The 17,694-nt window shown below is 45.2% G+C and overlaps 3 protein-coding genes across 13 annotated transcripts in view; 1 reads left to right on the forward strand and 2 right to left on the reverse strand.

The window, feature by feature from the left end:
* The window catches only part of fnbp1b (formin binding protein 1b), a 60,383-nt gene extending 52,146 nt beyond the window's left edge, over positions 1-8,237 (reverse strand). For 8 of the 11 annotated variants that reach the window (XM_084686530.1, XM_084686535.1, XM_084686534.1 and 5 more), the window contains exon 1: positions 7,970-8,237. In XM_084686530.1, the coding sequence (XP_084542656.1) occupies positions 7,970-7,993 (24 nt within the window). In that variant the 5' untranslated portion in view covers positions 7,994-8,237. The remainder of the gene's footprint in view (positions 1-7,969) is intronic. The other 3 variants (XM_084686539.1, XM_084686538.1, XM_084686537.1) reach the window with 1 other exon arrangement.
* Positions 8,238-9,189: 952 nt separating this feature from the next.
* On the forward strand, positions 9,190-12,044 carry rexo4 (RNA exonuclease 4). Its single transcript, XM_084687473.1, has 8 exons — positions 9,190-9,645; positions 9,756-10,105; positions 10,231-10,383; positions 10,641-10,834; positions 11,024-11,112; positions 11,202-11,276; positions 11,403-11,477; positions 11,617-12,044. Exons 1-8 carry the CDS (start codon positions 9,430-9,432, stop codon positions 11,752-11,754), a joined length of 1,290 nt encoding a protein of 429 aa, XP_084543599.1. The 5' UTR covers positions 9,190-9,429; the 3' UTR covers positions 11,755-12,044.
* Positions 12,045-12,098: 54 nt separating this feature from the next.
* On the reverse strand, positions 12,099-17,677 carry cacfd1 (calcium channel flower domain containing 1). The gene is made up of 6 exons (XM_084687474.1): positions 17,412-17,677; positions 17,039-17,207; positions 15,325-15,397; positions 15,028-15,153; positions 14,647-14,754; positions 12,099-14,132 (listed from the first exon to the last, which is right to left on the reverse strand). The coding sequence occupies exons 2-6, from the start codon at positions 17,148-17,150 to the stop codon at positions 14,042-14,044; spliced, it is 510 nt and encodes a 169-aa protein (XP_084543600.1). The 5' UTR covers positions 17,151-17,207; positions 17,412-17,677; the 3' UTR covers positions 12,099-14,041.
* Between the last annotated feature and the right edge of the window lie 17 nt (positions 17,678-17,694).

The raw sequence follows: 17,694 nt of genomic DNA on the forward strand, positions 1-17,694 counted from the left end.
CATCAAACCCCCTAAGTGGGCAGATGTATTTGTTTCTGTTCTGAGAGGAGTGTAAGTTCGCGAATAAATATGTATTCGTTATTACTTGAGGTTGCTAAGCAATCCCTTTCAAATCAAATCAAATCAAAATGTATTTGTATAGCCCTTTTTACACGCAAGCATGTCACAGAGGGCTTCACGTGCGCCCTTTGAATGTAGATAACCGCCAGGCAGCAAGGGCACTTCAGAGACACTTTGGTTCTGTGGCTTTCTCACTTGCTCTGACTTCCATTTGTATTGTGATCAAGACCGACAGTTGTGTGTCGTTTCGGCTCAATTCTACCATGGAATGACGTAGTTCGATCTGTGGGTGGTTTGCTACATTCTTTCAGTAAAAAGAACTATTTCGATACCTCATCAACAGAGACGGCTACATGGTTCTCCGCTGATGCACTCTTTCGAAACACCCACTTGACTTAAAAGATATGCAGGTTATTAATACACATGTAGGCCCACACCATTGACCGTGATGGCTACTGGGATTCTTCAAAAGACCTTGAGCATTCACCAAAGGGACTCACGGTACAGCAACTGTATGTATTTTATTAGTACAGCCAAGGGCCACCTGGAAGAACGCGACGCCTATACTTTACTGAGGCCCGACAGAGGCATGCAGTGTGCGTGGCGCATTCAACACTAAGAACAGAGCCATGCCTGTTTTTGTCTTATATCAAGGGAATCGCTACCACTTGACAAATGACATGTCATTAAGATGAAGTATATGTTGTAGGGCAGTTCCACAGCCCCATTAGGCTGGAGCAACTAGAGATTAGGGGCACTGGTAGAGTCCAGGTGAGGCTGACTCAGTCACGTGACCCGCTCGACGACTAGGTTAAATCACATGTGTGATGACGAGACACTTGCAGAAACAGGTTGGCTGAAAGACCATCTCCTCATGATTAGAGAGACTGGTACAGTTGTTTGTCCCGAAAAGCCCTTCTGTCATCAGGAGCAGGCCCAGGGCAAGAGGTCTTTAGGGGCCATGTAGGTGCTGGGCCAGTAGCTCATGGGTAGCCTAATAGCTAGGAGACTATAAACCAATGGGTTGTTCAAATTACAAAAACAAAAATGCGTGAGGAAAGAGTGGCCGGCATCCGGTGGAATAAGATCCCGTCTTGATGTGAGAAAAGCTTTTACCTCTGCGCGTTGCTTAATGAGTTGCAAAACTACAGTTCCCCTCATGAAGAAAGTGCTCTGGCCGTCTCATCACTAACGCAGTGACTACGTTCAGTTGACTTGTGGGTTTCATAGTGCTATCAATCTGCAGATTGGAGAGAGCTTAACAAACACCTCAACGTAACAATGACCCATTACTAGTCCAGTACTAGTCAAGTCTCTCAAAGTCAGGGGACAATTTTTTTTTCCACTATAAACATCGTAGTGAAAAAGAAAGATAACATACAACCAATAGGTGTTTGTTACATAGGAAAGAGGATACTACATCATAAAACTGTGACTATCGACAGAACACAGTAGGAACAGTAGGCAACACATTTAGACTCGATAATAAGACAGAATATACGTATGAACAGAGGATGAGGTAATAGCTGATCTACTGACTGATTAACAGCAGCACATAGTAAATCATTTCTGACGCACCCCATGGTGAAAGAACTAGACTAACTCAGTGAAAGCCCATATGATTTCAAAAGCAGAAGTCCAAGATGCAAATACAAGAAACAGGAAAAATGTAGGCTGTCATAAAATATCTCTTTCAGGCTCCTTGTAATTAAAGGCCGCTCTTTTTTAATATCCTGCTTTCGCTCTGCATTTGAATCACACGTCTACATTAGCCTATATTCCTTTGATTTGGAGGCATCTCTCATCTCTCTTCTACTGCTCTCTCCTTTCTCCCTGCTCCCTGTTGAGCAATGTCGAACGCTCAGACCAGAGGCGAGCCCATTCATCACGGCTAAACCCTCCAAGAGAGGGGGTGGGGGGGCGGGGGGGGGTTGAGGAGGGGGACATTAACTGCCGCCAGCAGGTGGTTGGTGAAGAGTGAGGTTGGGGAGCGACCCCGCTCCCAAACAGGGTGCTAGCCGCCGTCCCCAGCCTCCCAACTCAGGCCCACGGTCACACGCACGCGCGGAAATAAGCCGGCTCGTGTTTCAGGCCTGGAAGTAGCCCCGAGTGTCAAGAGAACAGCAGGGGACTCCCAGGAGAGGAACCCTGGGGGCCACAAGGGCTGGAGTGGGAAGGGTGTGGAGCGGGGGGGGGGGGGACCGCTCAGGAAACCAGGGGAGGAAACCTGTCTGAACCCCTGCCATTTCCAGCTCAGACGGACGCATGAGGAGGCCCGGACTAACGTCGCAATCGCTCGATGCCCCAAAGCCACTGAAACCAACCAACCCACGAGGTTCAGGTTGAAGTCAGCTGTGGCTGACCTGCCTGGAGCATCACTAAACAGCATGAGAACAAGCAACTCCTTTTAAAAGGCCTCCCTACAAACCACTTTCCCCATCTCAATTACATTAGGGGGGTGACGGGCCAAGAGACAAGCATGTGGATACAATTAAAGGACCAGACCGGTCACAGCATTCCTGGCCTCTGTTGTCCCCCGTTCTGCCTGATAGTCAAGATATTTAGGGCCCTGCCTGCCCAAACAATGTGTGCAAAAAACGAAGCAGGGCTGAAGTGCCCTGTGCAAGCCTCGTCAGTTTTCTGGAGGTTCACATACTTTGACTTCCTGGATGGCGATAAGTCAATGGCTGAGGTGCACCTCATGTTGGTCAAAACGACTAAAACACTGTCCGAACAGAAACGGTTCTCCCATTGGAAGGTTTGTTTGCCTCAAAGCCACTCACCTTCAACTGCTGCTCCTTGAGCAACGTCTCGCTCTTGCCCAGGTCCATGTGTAGCCCGCACCTGTGAAAACTTCAAACAGGATACCGTACTACACTATATGTCTTGTCACTTTTTTTTTTTTTTTCAAACGTCTGTGCGTGTGTGTGACGGTGACAAAAAGAATTGCTCATTTTGCTCATGAAACTCTTAACCTCACTCCTGTCCAGAAGTGAAACACAGTGAGGTGTTCTCACGGAGAACAGCCCTCTTTCTAGATCCAATTCCTCTTTCAGGAGTGGCTTTGAGTTCAGGGATTTTAGAACGTTCATGTTACATTCTGAATCGGATTGTGCGACCATTCTTTCCCGGCCTTGTTTTACAGGACAAGTTCATGCTTCTCTGTTGGGAAGAACATGAGCAGGAACCTTGACTGTTCGGTCATGACCTTGAGTGATGTGAGAAGCCCACCTCGCTAGCACCGGCACTTCATGACCACAGTGGTGTATTTTTAAAATGCCGCTTTATACATCTCATGACACTCTGATTATCTGTTTAGCGACACCGGAAGAAACTCTGCAAAGCAAGACAGGTACACTTAGCTACCTGTAGCTGTAGCTCTAGTCATAACTGTAGCTAATGTTTCCCTCTGAGGTAACAACTACACAAAAAGCTCCAGAACTATTGTCTTGTAGATTTTGCCCGCATTTAGGATTTCTTGCATTATGTTGTATTTTGTTCAATATTATAAGACTGCATTGGCAGAGTATTCCCATTCGTGTTATATTAGTCACTGAGTGCACTCACGCAAACAAACTTTCCAAAAATGAAGGTGCCTATGGCTCCCTTTGCTAAAGCGTAGCATCTGGAATCTAAAGGATAGTGGCAGAGATTTCGAATTTGGATGGTGTGTTTTTGTGGTTCCTTTGTAGGCAGTTACGTTTAACCCTTTGTAGGCAGTTAATTAGACAATATTTAGCCATTTGGAGGAGGAATCCGCCCTTGTGTCTTGCAGCTTTCTTTTTCTTTTTTTGCTGACCCCTGTCCCACTGAGAAACAATCACATGTTTTGACACACTTGACTTCGTACTTCAATGGCAGCGTTTGTGCACACAGCTTTAGCATGGGAGAAGGGTGGGGGCGGGGGGCTTCGAGCTTAGAAGAGAAGGAGAGAGGGGGACTGGCTGTGATTGGACTGCACATGTTCCCGGAAAAAAAAAAAAGAAAGAACAATTGTTTTGAGGCTGAGGAAATTCAGCCAGAGAGACTTTCCACAAGGGGCACAGAGGGAGCCCCTGGCTGTTGCCTGTTTACCCCCCTGCTGGTGTGCAAGAGGAACACAGCTTCCACTGGACATACGGCCACGACAGGACAGAGAAGGATCCCGATTCCGGAACGATTTGGCCTACTAACAACTAACATTGCCGGTGGACTCATTCACTCAACACATGATCAGAACTCACATCCCCCCCCCCCCCCCCCCCCCCCCCGCCCCACGAGCAGGAAGAGAGCTGTGATGTGTCGCCGATGTCATCGCTTATCGTCCAGGATGTGTGAATATAGTGTTCTGAAGTCGAAGATTTGTATAAAATACAGGACAAGACTATGGGGCAGGTTGAACAGGTTTTCACCACTGACCAATGATACTCTCCACTAGACTGGATTGGCTGTTTGTGGGTCAATAGATTTCAAATCCTGGTCCGAACAATCAAAAAGCCAGGAAAGCACCAGACCTAGGTCCAACAGACACTTCTTGGGTCTACAGTGAATGAGCTAACAGTACTGTCGATGACATCACCGTGAAAATAGTTGCAGTAGTTCAGGTAGCCTCGTGTGAGTATGATATTGCACCCATGGAATGCCATCAACTCTTACGGCATCACTTCCCTCAGCCCATGGGAGGTTACAACAAACTGTGACTCATTCACACATGCTCCTCACTAGAGTGGCTCGTCTGCTGGGCAGGGAACCTTGGATCACAGCAATACAAACTCTAACAATAGTGTGGACCAGAGTAGTTTGAAAAGTCCTTTGTCTGGTCTATGCATGAATATAAAATACTTAACAGCATCGGTAGAAGGAACCAGAGAGGGGAGAGAACGAGCACAGCTATGAAGAGAGATTAAGACAAAGAAAGGAGAATAAACTGAAACAATGCTACAAAAAGGTTTTGGTTAACATCGCTTCCTTTCTGTCGTTTTAGCTTTTTCTCCATCTTCTTAAATGATACCCTGCAAAGATATTCTAAAGTGACAAAACATATATTTGGAGTGTGACTTTGACCTCACTTCCTGAAATATCACTTCCTTCCTGCTGCTTAAAAAAAAACCACAAGCTGAGCTTGATAAATCATCTGTGACACGTTGTAATGTCAATCTCATATTTGGTTTTCTGGGAGTATTCGAGTCCAATAATCAAACTCTGATCGCCATCTATACGCTTATTATCTGTACGCAATGACACAAATATCCGCGGGCTTATTTATGCATGTTATGTGTTCGTTGTCCATCAAACAGGAGGAAATATTGCCACGCGTCATCTCTGGATAATTGGGCCACATGTTGAACACAGCAGTTGATTTAGGCCATTGTACAGTTGGCCACGCTTGCTGTCGTTCTACTGAATAAGCACACAGGTGCTTTAGCAGGACAATAAGGGACAAGAGGTGCACACAAGCTGCCTTCAGCACCAATGAGCCAGCCAGCCAGTCAGTCAGTCAGCCAGTCAGTGGGTCAGCCACATCATACTGACACACCTGTATTGAGTTGAGTTTGGCAATAAGCCTGCACTGTAATGACCAAGATCACAGTAACAAGTGTCTGGTAATCATTCTGTTCTCAGAGAACAGAGCTGGGCATCTGGATGCAATCCACCCCTATTCTTTTTTTGGGGTTGAAAAACCTCACATCCCTGTTCAAACCCTAGCACATGCTTTTTCAGAGGGCCGGCCTACATGAAAGCTTTTGAAACAGTCTGGGGAGCAGGCTGTTGGGCCTATGGCCAGTACCTGAACAGCAGTGAGTCTTGGTCCAGCGGTTCACAAGAGATATCGAATGGGAAAACCTCAGTGAGCCTCTGACGTTCTGACCGAGGTCCTTTTGAATTTTAAACCGGGAAACTGATTGGAGAATTCAGGAGGCCACGCCCCCCTCCCAGCCCCTCACGCACTCAGTCTACCACCCCCCACCCCCCCTCCTCTCTCTCTCTCCTCTCCCTCCTCAAGAGAAACACGTCCCTAATTTAACCATCTCCAGACCACAAGTGCTGCTGCTCTTCCCGTCTGCTGAAACAGGCCTCAACAACTGTGGTACACCAGGAGCCCCAGCAGGCAGACTCCCCCAGAACACACACACACACACGCACAGACACATACACACGCACAGACACACACAACACACGCACACACACAACACACGCACAGACACACACACAACACACACACAGACACCCAACACACACACACACAGACACACAACCCCTCATTTCCCATTGTCATTACAAAGATGACGTGCACCTCGACAGGCAGGATGTGACCACCCTCTGCCTATACCGGGGTCATTTGGGTATGGATGACAGATTCAGGATTGTTGTGTGCAGCCGTCACACATTTTCTAACAACAGTAATAACTACATGACCTCAGCAACAAGATGAGCTGTAGGCTAACAAAAGGTAGACAAAAGGAATTCCACCCGCTGCGACTGCTTATCAGCGCACCGTAAAACGAGCCGCACCACTCCTGTAATCTTCCATCCCATGCCAGAGTTTTAGAATGCACGGGGGGGGGGGTAGGGGGGGGGGGGGTGGTGTTCGGTGGTTTTTCTGTGTGCGGGTAAGAGGGGAGGGCGGGGGGTCTTAGGTTAGTAAGGAGACAGGAATCCCCGATTCAAGCTTCTCCAAGTCCTTCTGCTTTGATTGCTGGTGGTGACTACCCCGTTTCACACTGTGGCCTAGGAAGACATTCACTGCACTGCTACAGTGATGGAGGAGAGGTTTTCATAAAAGGGCGGTTCCTGGCATGGCATGAGGAAAGACATTGGCATCGACAAATGAGAGAGCTGAGTGGAAAGCGAGACAGCCTACCCTGGTGCCCTGGGTTGAGCACGTGTCTGCCATGCTTCAGCTGGTTCCACTGCACAGCTCAAAATTTGGTACCAGGGCACACGAGTGGGAGGATGAGATGTGGCATCACAGCTCTGGAATGTTCTGTGTTGTATGAACTCCTCCTTCATCTCCTCCATCTAGGCTAAATGGTCAAGCTAGGCACCATAAAGGTTTACTGAAGTATTCATGTCCGTCTATATAGCACTTCCACAAGCAACTGTAATTGCATCTTGCTGAAAGCTGAAGGCTAGATATTTCTGTTGGCTAGCAGAGAGCATGGTTCAGATGGTATTGTTGTGTCGACCTTGTTGCAATCAGCTATTGACAACTGAACTGTGTCTTTTCTCCGTATCTACACAGGCCTGATGCTGGGCCACTTCCTGCTCAGCAACTGTCATCTCAGTCGGCGCCTTCAGCAGGCACAATCACAAGCGCAATTCCTGTCAAAATCATGCCACGACCGTCGGAATCTGAGAAAATCAAATCAATACATTCAAAACAGCATATGAAATAATCAGTGTGTCTAAGCCTGTTTTTCGATATATCATCGACATTAAACGTAGCTGATATAGGAAACGTGCTTCATCTGCATATCTGTAGCCTATATTTATTTATTTTTATTTTTCTCGCAGTACGTTTTGTTATGTTGTATCTAGCCTGTTCTTTTGTTTCAATGAACAGTTTACAGAATGGCAAACAAACAGTAAGGACAGCATACGGGGGTGTGCGCTTAGATGAGCATGCTGATGTGACTAAGTGCAGCCTGTTGTAAGATATTGCAGTTATATCTGCCTATAGCCTATCAGTTTAGCTAAGATCGTGTAATAACAAAGTAATGTCGTGGAGACAGATGTCCATCAGATTGTCTGCTCCGTGTGAACTGGTCATATTGACCACATGATGACACAAGCAAACATTCGCGTATTGGCCAGCCCCTATCAGGATCTGATACTGAGAGGTAATCAGAAATTGCAATAGGTTTGGAATGGTATAGTAGAGATTAGGCTAAAAACACAGTCATTGCAATACCTTAGACTTGTCACTTACCCATAGCTCTGACCCCCAGCTCATGGTTCCAATTCGATTTACTCGTAATAATCCACGATTCAGAGGGGGGTGTTTTGATGCCAAACCACTGTATCTTCTGTTGGGATTTTTCTTCCTATAAGGTTCACCTTGTATTTGTGAGCTCTCTCTGAATATGTCTTTCCCTCCTGGTGCGAAAGTGAGAGTTTTTTACCTACTCATTCTGTGTTCTACAAAATGGCCAGGAGCCGCAGCATAATCTTCAAACGGAGTGTAGTCTATGCAGCTCGCGGGCACCCGCTTTTCCGCCAAATGACAGCTGCATACGCGCGCACACTACAACAGGCAACACACTCCACGATGGGGCTATAATTGTCAGTGACTATAGAATAAGGTTTACTCTGAAAATGTACAAACGTAATTAAATGCTAGTAGAGCACTTAACATTGGGGGGAAAAAACTTCTGTCAACTCAATTACACAGCTAGTCCAAAGCTGAGCATTTTAATAAATCACTGTGTAATAATTGCTATATTATTATCGACATTAGCAACTTTCTTAATCAACCTTCACTGTAATCTAAATGATCAAACAGGTGCCTGTCCTAAGTAATCACCATGATATGTTTATTATGATTGTACTGACTAGACAGAACAAGTGGTTTATACATTTGTCTCCACGTGTTCTTTGGTTTGTTATTATGATACTGATGCATACATTTCACAACGTTATCCTGAAAATATTCGAAAGGTTTAATTATTAGATTTATTTCTTTCAAATGGGTTAATCATACGGAAAAACACATAGCATAAATAGTCCAACACTCCCTTCTAGCGTCAGAAGTTGGTATCTGCCATATCTTCCTCAGTCATGTAACCACGTCCATTCTAAAGTCCGTCGATGCAAAAATGTAAATTATAGTCTCAATGTAGGCTATTTGCTTTAATGTAGCTATGCCATCGCTTTTAGGCCTACTTATTGAACTATGAAGACACGTTGTTTATTGTCTTGATGATGTTTCAAATGTTTCAAATGTGTATGCATATGTTTCATACGTGATCTTTATGTGTACATGTGTCTACGATTCACTTGTGTCATTTCTGTAGTGTGTGTAAAACAAAATCTCAGCAACGTGTGAAGGCGTAAACAAACAGCTCACGATGTTCCGTTGTGCCAATGACCTCCTGAACAGTAGGTGGCGATGATGCACTTGATAAACGTCGGCTGCAATCTGCCAATAAACTCAACAGAAGAAGATGAAGCATGGTTTCTGGAAATGAAACGTGTGAGGGATTCACATTTTATTAGGTTTAACATGAATGTAATAGGTCGTTTTATGCCTGTTTTTGAGTGCAAGTAATATATTTTAACAGATGTTTATGACTTCTTAAAGTATAGTTTGCTAGTGATCGTAAACACATATTTAGCAAGTTAACGCATAGGCACGTAGTTTACTTGCTGGTTAGCTAGCCGTGTTTCGATATGAAATCTAAGGATAAAACAAATAAGTCGGGCTCAGTCGCAACTGCGAAAACACAGAAGGCTACTTCAGATCAAGTGACAAAGAAACCAGTTAAGAAAAAGATAGCGTGGAAACATGGTCCAAAGGAACCACTATCAAAGGTGAAGGATCCCAACCCCTGGGTCCCCCCGAAAGATGCCCAACACTTTTCAGCCAATTGGAAAACGTTACTAAAAGTAAGTAACTCATTGACATTGACCTACTATTTAAGAAAAATAATATCTATAGTAATGGGTATCGTTATGACATTTATTTACGTCACATTTTTTGGTGATTGTATTTATAGGTTCTAACGACTGACCCACCATCAAAGAAGGGCAAACTACTCCAGCAAGACTCAAAGAAAAATACCCCTCAAACAAAGCCTGTCAAAGACATTCCGAAACAGGCAGAAGTCCAAAAAAAGCCATCAAAAGACACGCGCAGTAGTAAACCATCACTGTCCATAGCAGGGAAGGAGTTGACTGCTCCAGGCAGCTCTAAGGTAAACGGATCAGGGAAAGGCCCTGCTCCGTCAGAGGTGAGGCAGCCCAAAGCCCAGAAAAGGAAACGGGACAGCGCTAAATCAGCAGGCAGCAGTGAACTTATAGCAAATAAGAAGAAAAAAATCGAAGTGGCGGAGAAGACATCAAAAGAGTATGTTGACCCCTTCGTCCTTGTAGATGCCCAGCTGACATCATTGTATCCCTCTGTTGTTATAAGCAATGAGCAATACACAAATAGCGCATGACATGTCCCACCTGCTCTCTGCTCCCCTCCAGACCAGACCTCTGGTTTGACGACGTGGACCCCGACGACGTGGAAGCCACGGTGGGGGCGGAGGCAGCCAACATCATGAGGAGGAGGATGGGCACTCTGAAGGCCAACCCCCAGGACACCGAGGATGTCCTGGTGAAGTACAGGGCGTTCGACGGGTGAGATATAGGCCAGAAGTTCCACGACTCAGAAGGGACACCGAAAGTATGTACATAGGGTTGAAGACCCCGAAACGGACACATGCAATGTTCTTTTCCAATCAGAGGTTGTGAGCCGAAGTCTTATTTGCGGATAATGGCACCACTACTGCCACCGCCGCATACTGAAACCTGGCGACCTTTCATGAAAGCTAGTAGCTCCCTGTTGAAAGGGGGGGGCGTGTGTTGATTGAATGTGATGCATCCCCTTATGTCAGGATGACCAACGTGGTGGCCATGGACTGTGAAATGGTGGGTGTGGGCCCGGATGGGAAGGACAGCATTGTGGCACGCGTCTCCCTTGTCAACAAGCACGGGAAGTGCATCTACGACAAATACGTCAAGCCCACGGAGAGAGTGACAGACTACCGCACCGAATTCAGCGGCATCCGGCCGAACGACATAAAGAACGGTGAGATTTAGCACCCCCCAAACAAAAGATGTAGGACCTTTTTTTAATTTTGTCGTTTTAAGCACGTCATGGTCAGAGGGCCTCATGATAACAAGAACGATCACATCCTGTCGTAGTAGCTTGTTCTCTGAAGGGACTGGGAAGACCGGCGTGCTCGTTAGCTCTGACAATGTCTGTGCCCTCCTGCAGGTGAGGATGTGAAGACTGTGCAGAGAGAGGTGGCTAAGATCCTGGAAGGGAGGATACTAGTGGGCCACGCAATACACAACGACCTCAAGGTATGCCGAATAGCACTGTTGAATCCTCCTGCAGTGCCACCAAAAATGGCATTTTCAGCATCTCACTCACTCGGGTCATTCCTTTACAGATTTTATTCTTGACCCATCCCAAGAAGAGCATCCGAGACACTCAGAAGTATAAACCATTTAAGACAATTGCTAAAGTAAGTAAACCCAAACGTAAGATGTTCACTTGCAGTGCCCATGTGCTGTAAAGACCTGTGACAGGGGCGCTTGTAATGATTCTGTAGGACCGGTTTTTGACAACTGTTTTTGTGTGTTTTCTGAAGACTAATCGTCCGGCTCTCCGAGTGTTGTGTCGGGAGGTACTGCAGGTGAAGGTCCAGCAGGGGGAGCACTCCTCGGTAAGAGACTTTTACACAAAGCTCCAAGTTATCGTTCTGGTGTAAATCCCTCAATCACCCCTCCATCGTCTCTGACCTTTTACAACCTTTGTCGTCCTCTCTTCTCTCTCTCCCTACCTCCTGTCTTTCCATTTTGTAGGTCCAAGATGCCCAAGCCACCATGAAACTATACAGCATGGTGAAAAAAGAATGGGAAAAGGCAATCAAAGACAAAAAAAAGGATGTGATCGGGAGGATTGTGCGAAGGCCCAAAGCCCCAAATAGCAAGTCAAAGTGATTGAATTTACCCTGAGGTGTTTTGCAATGACCACGCCTTCAGCCTCAGACCAGCTATCGGAATCGTAATGAACTTGAGGTCTCTTGACTATGAATGGAAACGGGCCTCATTGTTTGGTTGAGCGTTGACCCGGGGAGTGTACTGAGGGATCCGTGTCCGTAGGGTTCCAAGGTCAAACAAACCCTTTTAAAATCCCCACTTGTCAGAGGATCCTGTGTTTCCAGAAAGTATCGTTAGACAGGACTTACCGTTTGCCTTAAGCTGTAAATAAAAATGTTACGTATTAAAAAGTGAATCTTTGTGCTTAACATGCAATAGTAATTAAAGAAACAGTTTAAGACACATTTAAAAAAAGAAAAACACGGAACTTTATTTTGTCAAAATGGGGGAGAAGACAATGCCACATAGGAAGCAAAAACAAAAATCGTGTTTGTATTGTTTCTGTAAATCACATCATTCAAAAGCAACTTGACAAGTTAAGGTCATTCTGGTTCATCCGTCTGCGTATGCACACATTCCTTACAGCAGAACAAACTACTGGCTTGCTTTAAGGCTGGCTCTGTAACACCGTGGTGCTGCAAGTGCTGTTTATGCTTTAGAGCATGTGTGAGTTCACACAACACAGTATCACAAATAGGCTTGGATGGTGTTGTGTGTTTCATGTCACGCAAAAAAAACTACCGTGACTAGGGACATCAAATTCAACTGCCTAAAAAGACTAGCATATTCCGGTTTAACAGGCAACGGTTGACGAGTTTCAGGGGACCGACAAGGTCATCAAAGTTTTACGTATTTTTGTACTTGGTGTGTTGCTGGTGTGTACCAAAGCTGGTTAGTGTGTGGATTGTGCTTCAATCCTGCAATGCTGTTAGTTGGTGGTTACCCTGTTTACTGCACAGATTAAAATAAATACCTGAGAACAGATCAGTTAGTAGGTGGCTGTATGGCTCTGAACAGTGTTGGAGGATAATGGACAGCAAGACTGCAGGGTAACTTTGCTCCGAGTCAGTGTTTGAGTATTACATACAGTAACAGAGACATTGCTTCACTGTCACTCAAAAGGGAAAAGCAACCAAACTGCACCAGGAGACAAATGAGACAAAAACATTATAGCCCTGTGATCAGATTCTGAAATAGGAGATAGTGTTTAAATATTGTTGGGTCTTTATCCTATGGGTTACAGACACACACAGTCCCTGAAGACAAGAAATACTCCCTCAATGTCGTTGTATAAAAGCCTTTACATGCATTCGTGGTTAGAAGACCTCGGGGTCTGGTCCCCTCTGTCTTTTCATGATTGGTCAAGACTGACCATGTCAGTAGTGTCAACCACAGGACGATCATAGTCGGCATTAGGTCAAAGTATAAGGAAAGTCTCAACACTGACAAAAAGGTAAGAAATACGATTCTAAAGCAGCATAGCAGTTAAGCTCACATTCCTCTTCACAAAAACACACAATATTTACCAACAGTTGTGTCGGCGGTCAGGCAAAAAGGATTAGAGAACACGGGACAGTAAGAATATCTGCTTTCATCTCAACCATGCACAGAAAGCTTTAAGAATTCACGGTTCCACGACAGTCCATACAGAACCAGTTTTGAGCGAAGAACTGGCACTCATAACGTACCGGTGCCTCATGGGACGTGGCAGAGCACCACAAAGTAACTGGGGATCTGTGTTAACTGACATCTTTGGGTAACATTTTACATTCTTACTAGCCAGAATTTTTGATCCCCACATCTATAGCACACATGAGGGTCATAAGGGGTGACTGAATAAAAAGCATAACTGACGTTTCACATGGAATACTAAGCAACATTTACTAAAAAGCTCATTGGCTGAACAGAGGCATCCCTTTCTGATCGCCATACTGTGTAAGGGTTATCAAGAAATATAAAGTTGACAAAGAACAGAAAAACAAACTAATAATTTACCTGACAAACAAAACAAAAAAACAACTATACTACAGCTATTCGCTGAACATGCCAACACAAATACCATCTAAAAAGGAAAGTATTTCACACGATAACATTGAAACAACAGATCAAATCCATATGGAATGCCAACCATCAGATACGTTTAAATATACATTACAGATGCAGCCTTTCCAGTAACTAAATACCTTGCTAAACAAGATGGTTGGATTTTAGTGAGAAATTGATGACATCTTTGTCCTTTTGTAGAGTACAGGGATGCTCTGTGCAAACTCAAGAAGAGGACTCAGAAAAGGGCCAGTGGGCATGTTTTGGAGGGGGGGGGGGGGGGGGGACTGGAGGGATGAACTTATCACTGAGGGCCGTCATCTATTGTCCCCGTCATCTTCTCTTCATCCCCCTGTTTCTGGTGCTGCAGCCTGGCGTAGCTCACAGCGTCTCCCCTGAGAAAGACAGGGAGGGGTGGACAGACAGAGGAGGGGTGGACAGACAGGAGGGGTGGCAGAAAGAGGAGGGGTGGACAGACAGAGAGCAAGAGAGAACGGTGGGCAGACGGAGAGAGTAAAAGGAGAGAGAATGCAAAAAGAAGAGGATGGATTAAGGAAGTTATTAAAGGATTTAAGTTGGTTTTGAAGGTTACTTTGTTCACGGGTTAATGGCAGAATGAACCAAAGCTGTTATAGGGGTGTTACAATCGTCTACCACATCTTAGAATAATCTCATTTCACCAATTAATAAAACGTGAAAATCGGTGTTGTGGAGCATCGTCTCTGAATGAGGGAGGAGGGAGAGAGAGGAAAGAGAGAATAAAGCCAAATTTAAAATCCATAATCCACGTCAAATGCATCCCTCCTTTAGCGGAGTGGTGAAACACTGTATCTGAAGCCACGTCCTCGTCGTTCATTTCTAATCCGATCCTTTAGAGAACATGGCTGCTGGGCGAGGAGGGTTTCTTACTTTTTCCCCAGAGAAGCAAGGCCATACAGGACTCCTGTGGCGAAGGCGATGGCGTTCCCAAACAGGGTGTTGATGGAGAACTTGAGGCATATGGGAAACAAGGCCATCCTGGATACACAGAGACCAAAGGCCATGAATCATGGACGAAGAACAACATTGACTTAATGCAGCTAACAGTCAACATGAATTTGATTAAATGGTGTTACTACATTATACTGGAAACAGTGACCAGACACAACAGGAAAACCTATTGTCAGTTGTTCAGGGCAAGCTATGATATTCATGCAGGCTATTATAAAATTAGGCCCCTTCAAAGTTTGAAATGACTGACCTCGGTGTGTATTCATGTTTGACCCGGGTGTGTTCTCAGTTGTCACTCACCCACAGTAGAAGAAGGCTTTCTGCCAGGGCCTCAGTTTATCTGCCCGCGCCGCCACCGCGTTAGCAAACTCGACGAACTGGCAGCAGAACGGAACTTCACACAGGAACAGCACACAGGCGTTCAACCTGGGAGCGGGAGGACAGCACGTCAGCACTGCTACGTCTGCACACCAGACACACACACACGGTTACACAGCGAGCACTGAACAGACACCACACTGACGGCTCCACTGTCTTGACATTGTTATTGATTAGCAGTGTTAGCTGATGGAGAAAAGTGTGAGGAGACTAACTTACACCATCCACACTCCCGCGGCGATGTTTAAGGGGTTGACGGTGACACAGTTCCATATTCCTGCAATGGCACAGGCTGGGGAGAGAACGAGAAGCAGAGAACGATGAGGGGAGGAGAGAACGTCCACAAAGGACACACGGGCATAAATCTGTCAACCGCACTTGCGTGGCCTTATGAAATACCAGCAGACCAATCAAATAGAAAGAAGGCTTTGTTTCGGAATCAGCACATTGTGTTGAAAAGATGACAAATGGCACTGGGAATCTGAATAAGCACATTACCGCTAACATCAAACTGCTGAAGTAAATACGATCACTACTACTAATACACTGCTCGGAACAAAGAGCCCAGTGGTTCTCTAAGGAAGGAACCTGACTGTTTGGTGCTAGGCCAAACAGGGAGTCGCTGACAAGCGTTAATCTGATCTAAGATTCTCTGTGGTGTCCAGCTGGGCACTGGACTGCCTGATGGCTGGCCTCAGTACTGTACTACACTATGAGATTGGATGGGAGACAATGGACAGATGGGGGAGACACACACACACACACACACACACACACACATTACACAGTTCTGTCTGTTCACACGCAAACAGGCTGCCTGGCACAGTGTGGCCATAAATGGACCATTGTACAGCTTTGTTTAAATATGGGGATTTTTTTTTTTATCTAGTCATCTATTGTAGTCCATATGGATGTGAATGTATGATTAAGCAAGACCTGCACTGCACCGCCGACGTCAGTCATAAAGACTGTCTGTTTGCAAAACTCCCATGTTGAACTTTGTCGAGCTCTCATGAGTGTGTGACCATGTTAAAAAATTCTGGGGGGGAAAAACACCCACTGGTCCAGACTGCTCAGTTAGCCTAGGCCAAGCACACTTCTGCCAAACACACACACGCTCATTCAGCAAACAGCTTCATGTACTGTCCAACTGATTATCCCGCTTCTTGAATAATACAGAGCCTAATGAATATACAGCAATGCCGCGTGAGAACGTGATACAGGCACCTGTGCTCCAGTGTCACCACCAAATGAGGAGGAATGACGAGGACACGGGACATTGTGACAGGTCACGGCTGTTTGAAAATGCATCGTTGGCAGAATTATCTCCACTTACTTACCTTCCTTTAAGCATCCTAAAAGTGATTTGTCAACGTCAAATTGTTATACTAGTAGGCCTACATTTATTATGCTGCCTCCAAAAGTATGCCTTCTGGAGAGTATATAATTAGGTAATTCGATTCGACACGGTAGCTATTATGCTAACTAAGCAAACTGGCTTCGTTCTTCCACACAGTGCTAAGGAGGGTGTGATCATTATATATATATATATATATATATATATATATATATATATATATATATATATATATATATATATATATATGGGTGTGATGACAAGGTGTGACTGGAGGTGGAACTGGAGTGTTAAGGGCGGTGGGAGATGTGGAAGTGCTGTCCAAATACAGTGTAAGAAAGTAACATGGAGATTATAAATGTACTTGAAAGAATACCACCAAAACAGCAAACTTCAATACTTGCGTTAGCATTACTCAATCATTTTTTTGAAGAAACGTAATATTCGTAGCCATGTATTACCAAAGTGTTGCACTGTTGTTGCGTAAGCAATGTTGTTATGTCTATTCAGGCCTAATGTTAGGCTGTACACTTATCATGTGCTGTACTGACAACGTTCATGTTACAAATTACTTACATATTCCTCCCAAAACCCCAGCGATTTTGCAGAGCCATCGGTACCACCATGACATGCCATCGTCGTCGGCGGCGGCTTTAGGTTGAGCGGCTGTCTCCTCGTTGTTCATCATTGTTACTCCAATTAATTATTCAGAGATTTGCCACAATGACACACACACACAGTCCACCTAACAAAAAGAAATTGGCAAACGTTAGCGAGCTAACAAGCCGAATGACAACTGGCACCAACTGGCACACTCGTGAAGCCAACAGCTGAAATAAATACCAAGAACAGGTTTCAACGGCAGGGGATATTTCCTTTGATAGTTTTTTTCGCCTCATGCAATTGGTACTGGAATTGTCTCTTTTGAAAGATAACCTAGCTAACTCACCGCTGCCTTGTGGAGACCCAGCTAAAGCAGGCTAGTTGATGTCCTGACACCAGGTTGATAAGACACTTTGTACTCCAAATAAAAATTGTCGACCTTGTTATTTACTACAGGATCATAAATCTCGAGGACCATCTATGACGATTAATTTAAACCAGACGGCTGGGGAGGGTCGCTTTGTTTAGTATCTAGCTAGCACATAATCCCTTGTGTCTCTTGATCTGGTTGGAGGCTTCCCTTGGCCAGTACGCGTTGCATTGTAGGAGGGACTACATATCTGACGTCA

This window comes from Hypomesus nipponensis, chromosome 22 (assembly GCF_054491055.1).
Source record: "Hypomesus nipponensis isolate SF chromosome 22, ASM5449105v1, whole genome shotgun sequence".
In the NCBI taxonomy this organism is placed as follows: Eukaryota; Metazoa; Chordata; class Actinopteri; order Osmeriformes; family Osmeridae; genus Hypomesus; species Hypomesus nipponensis.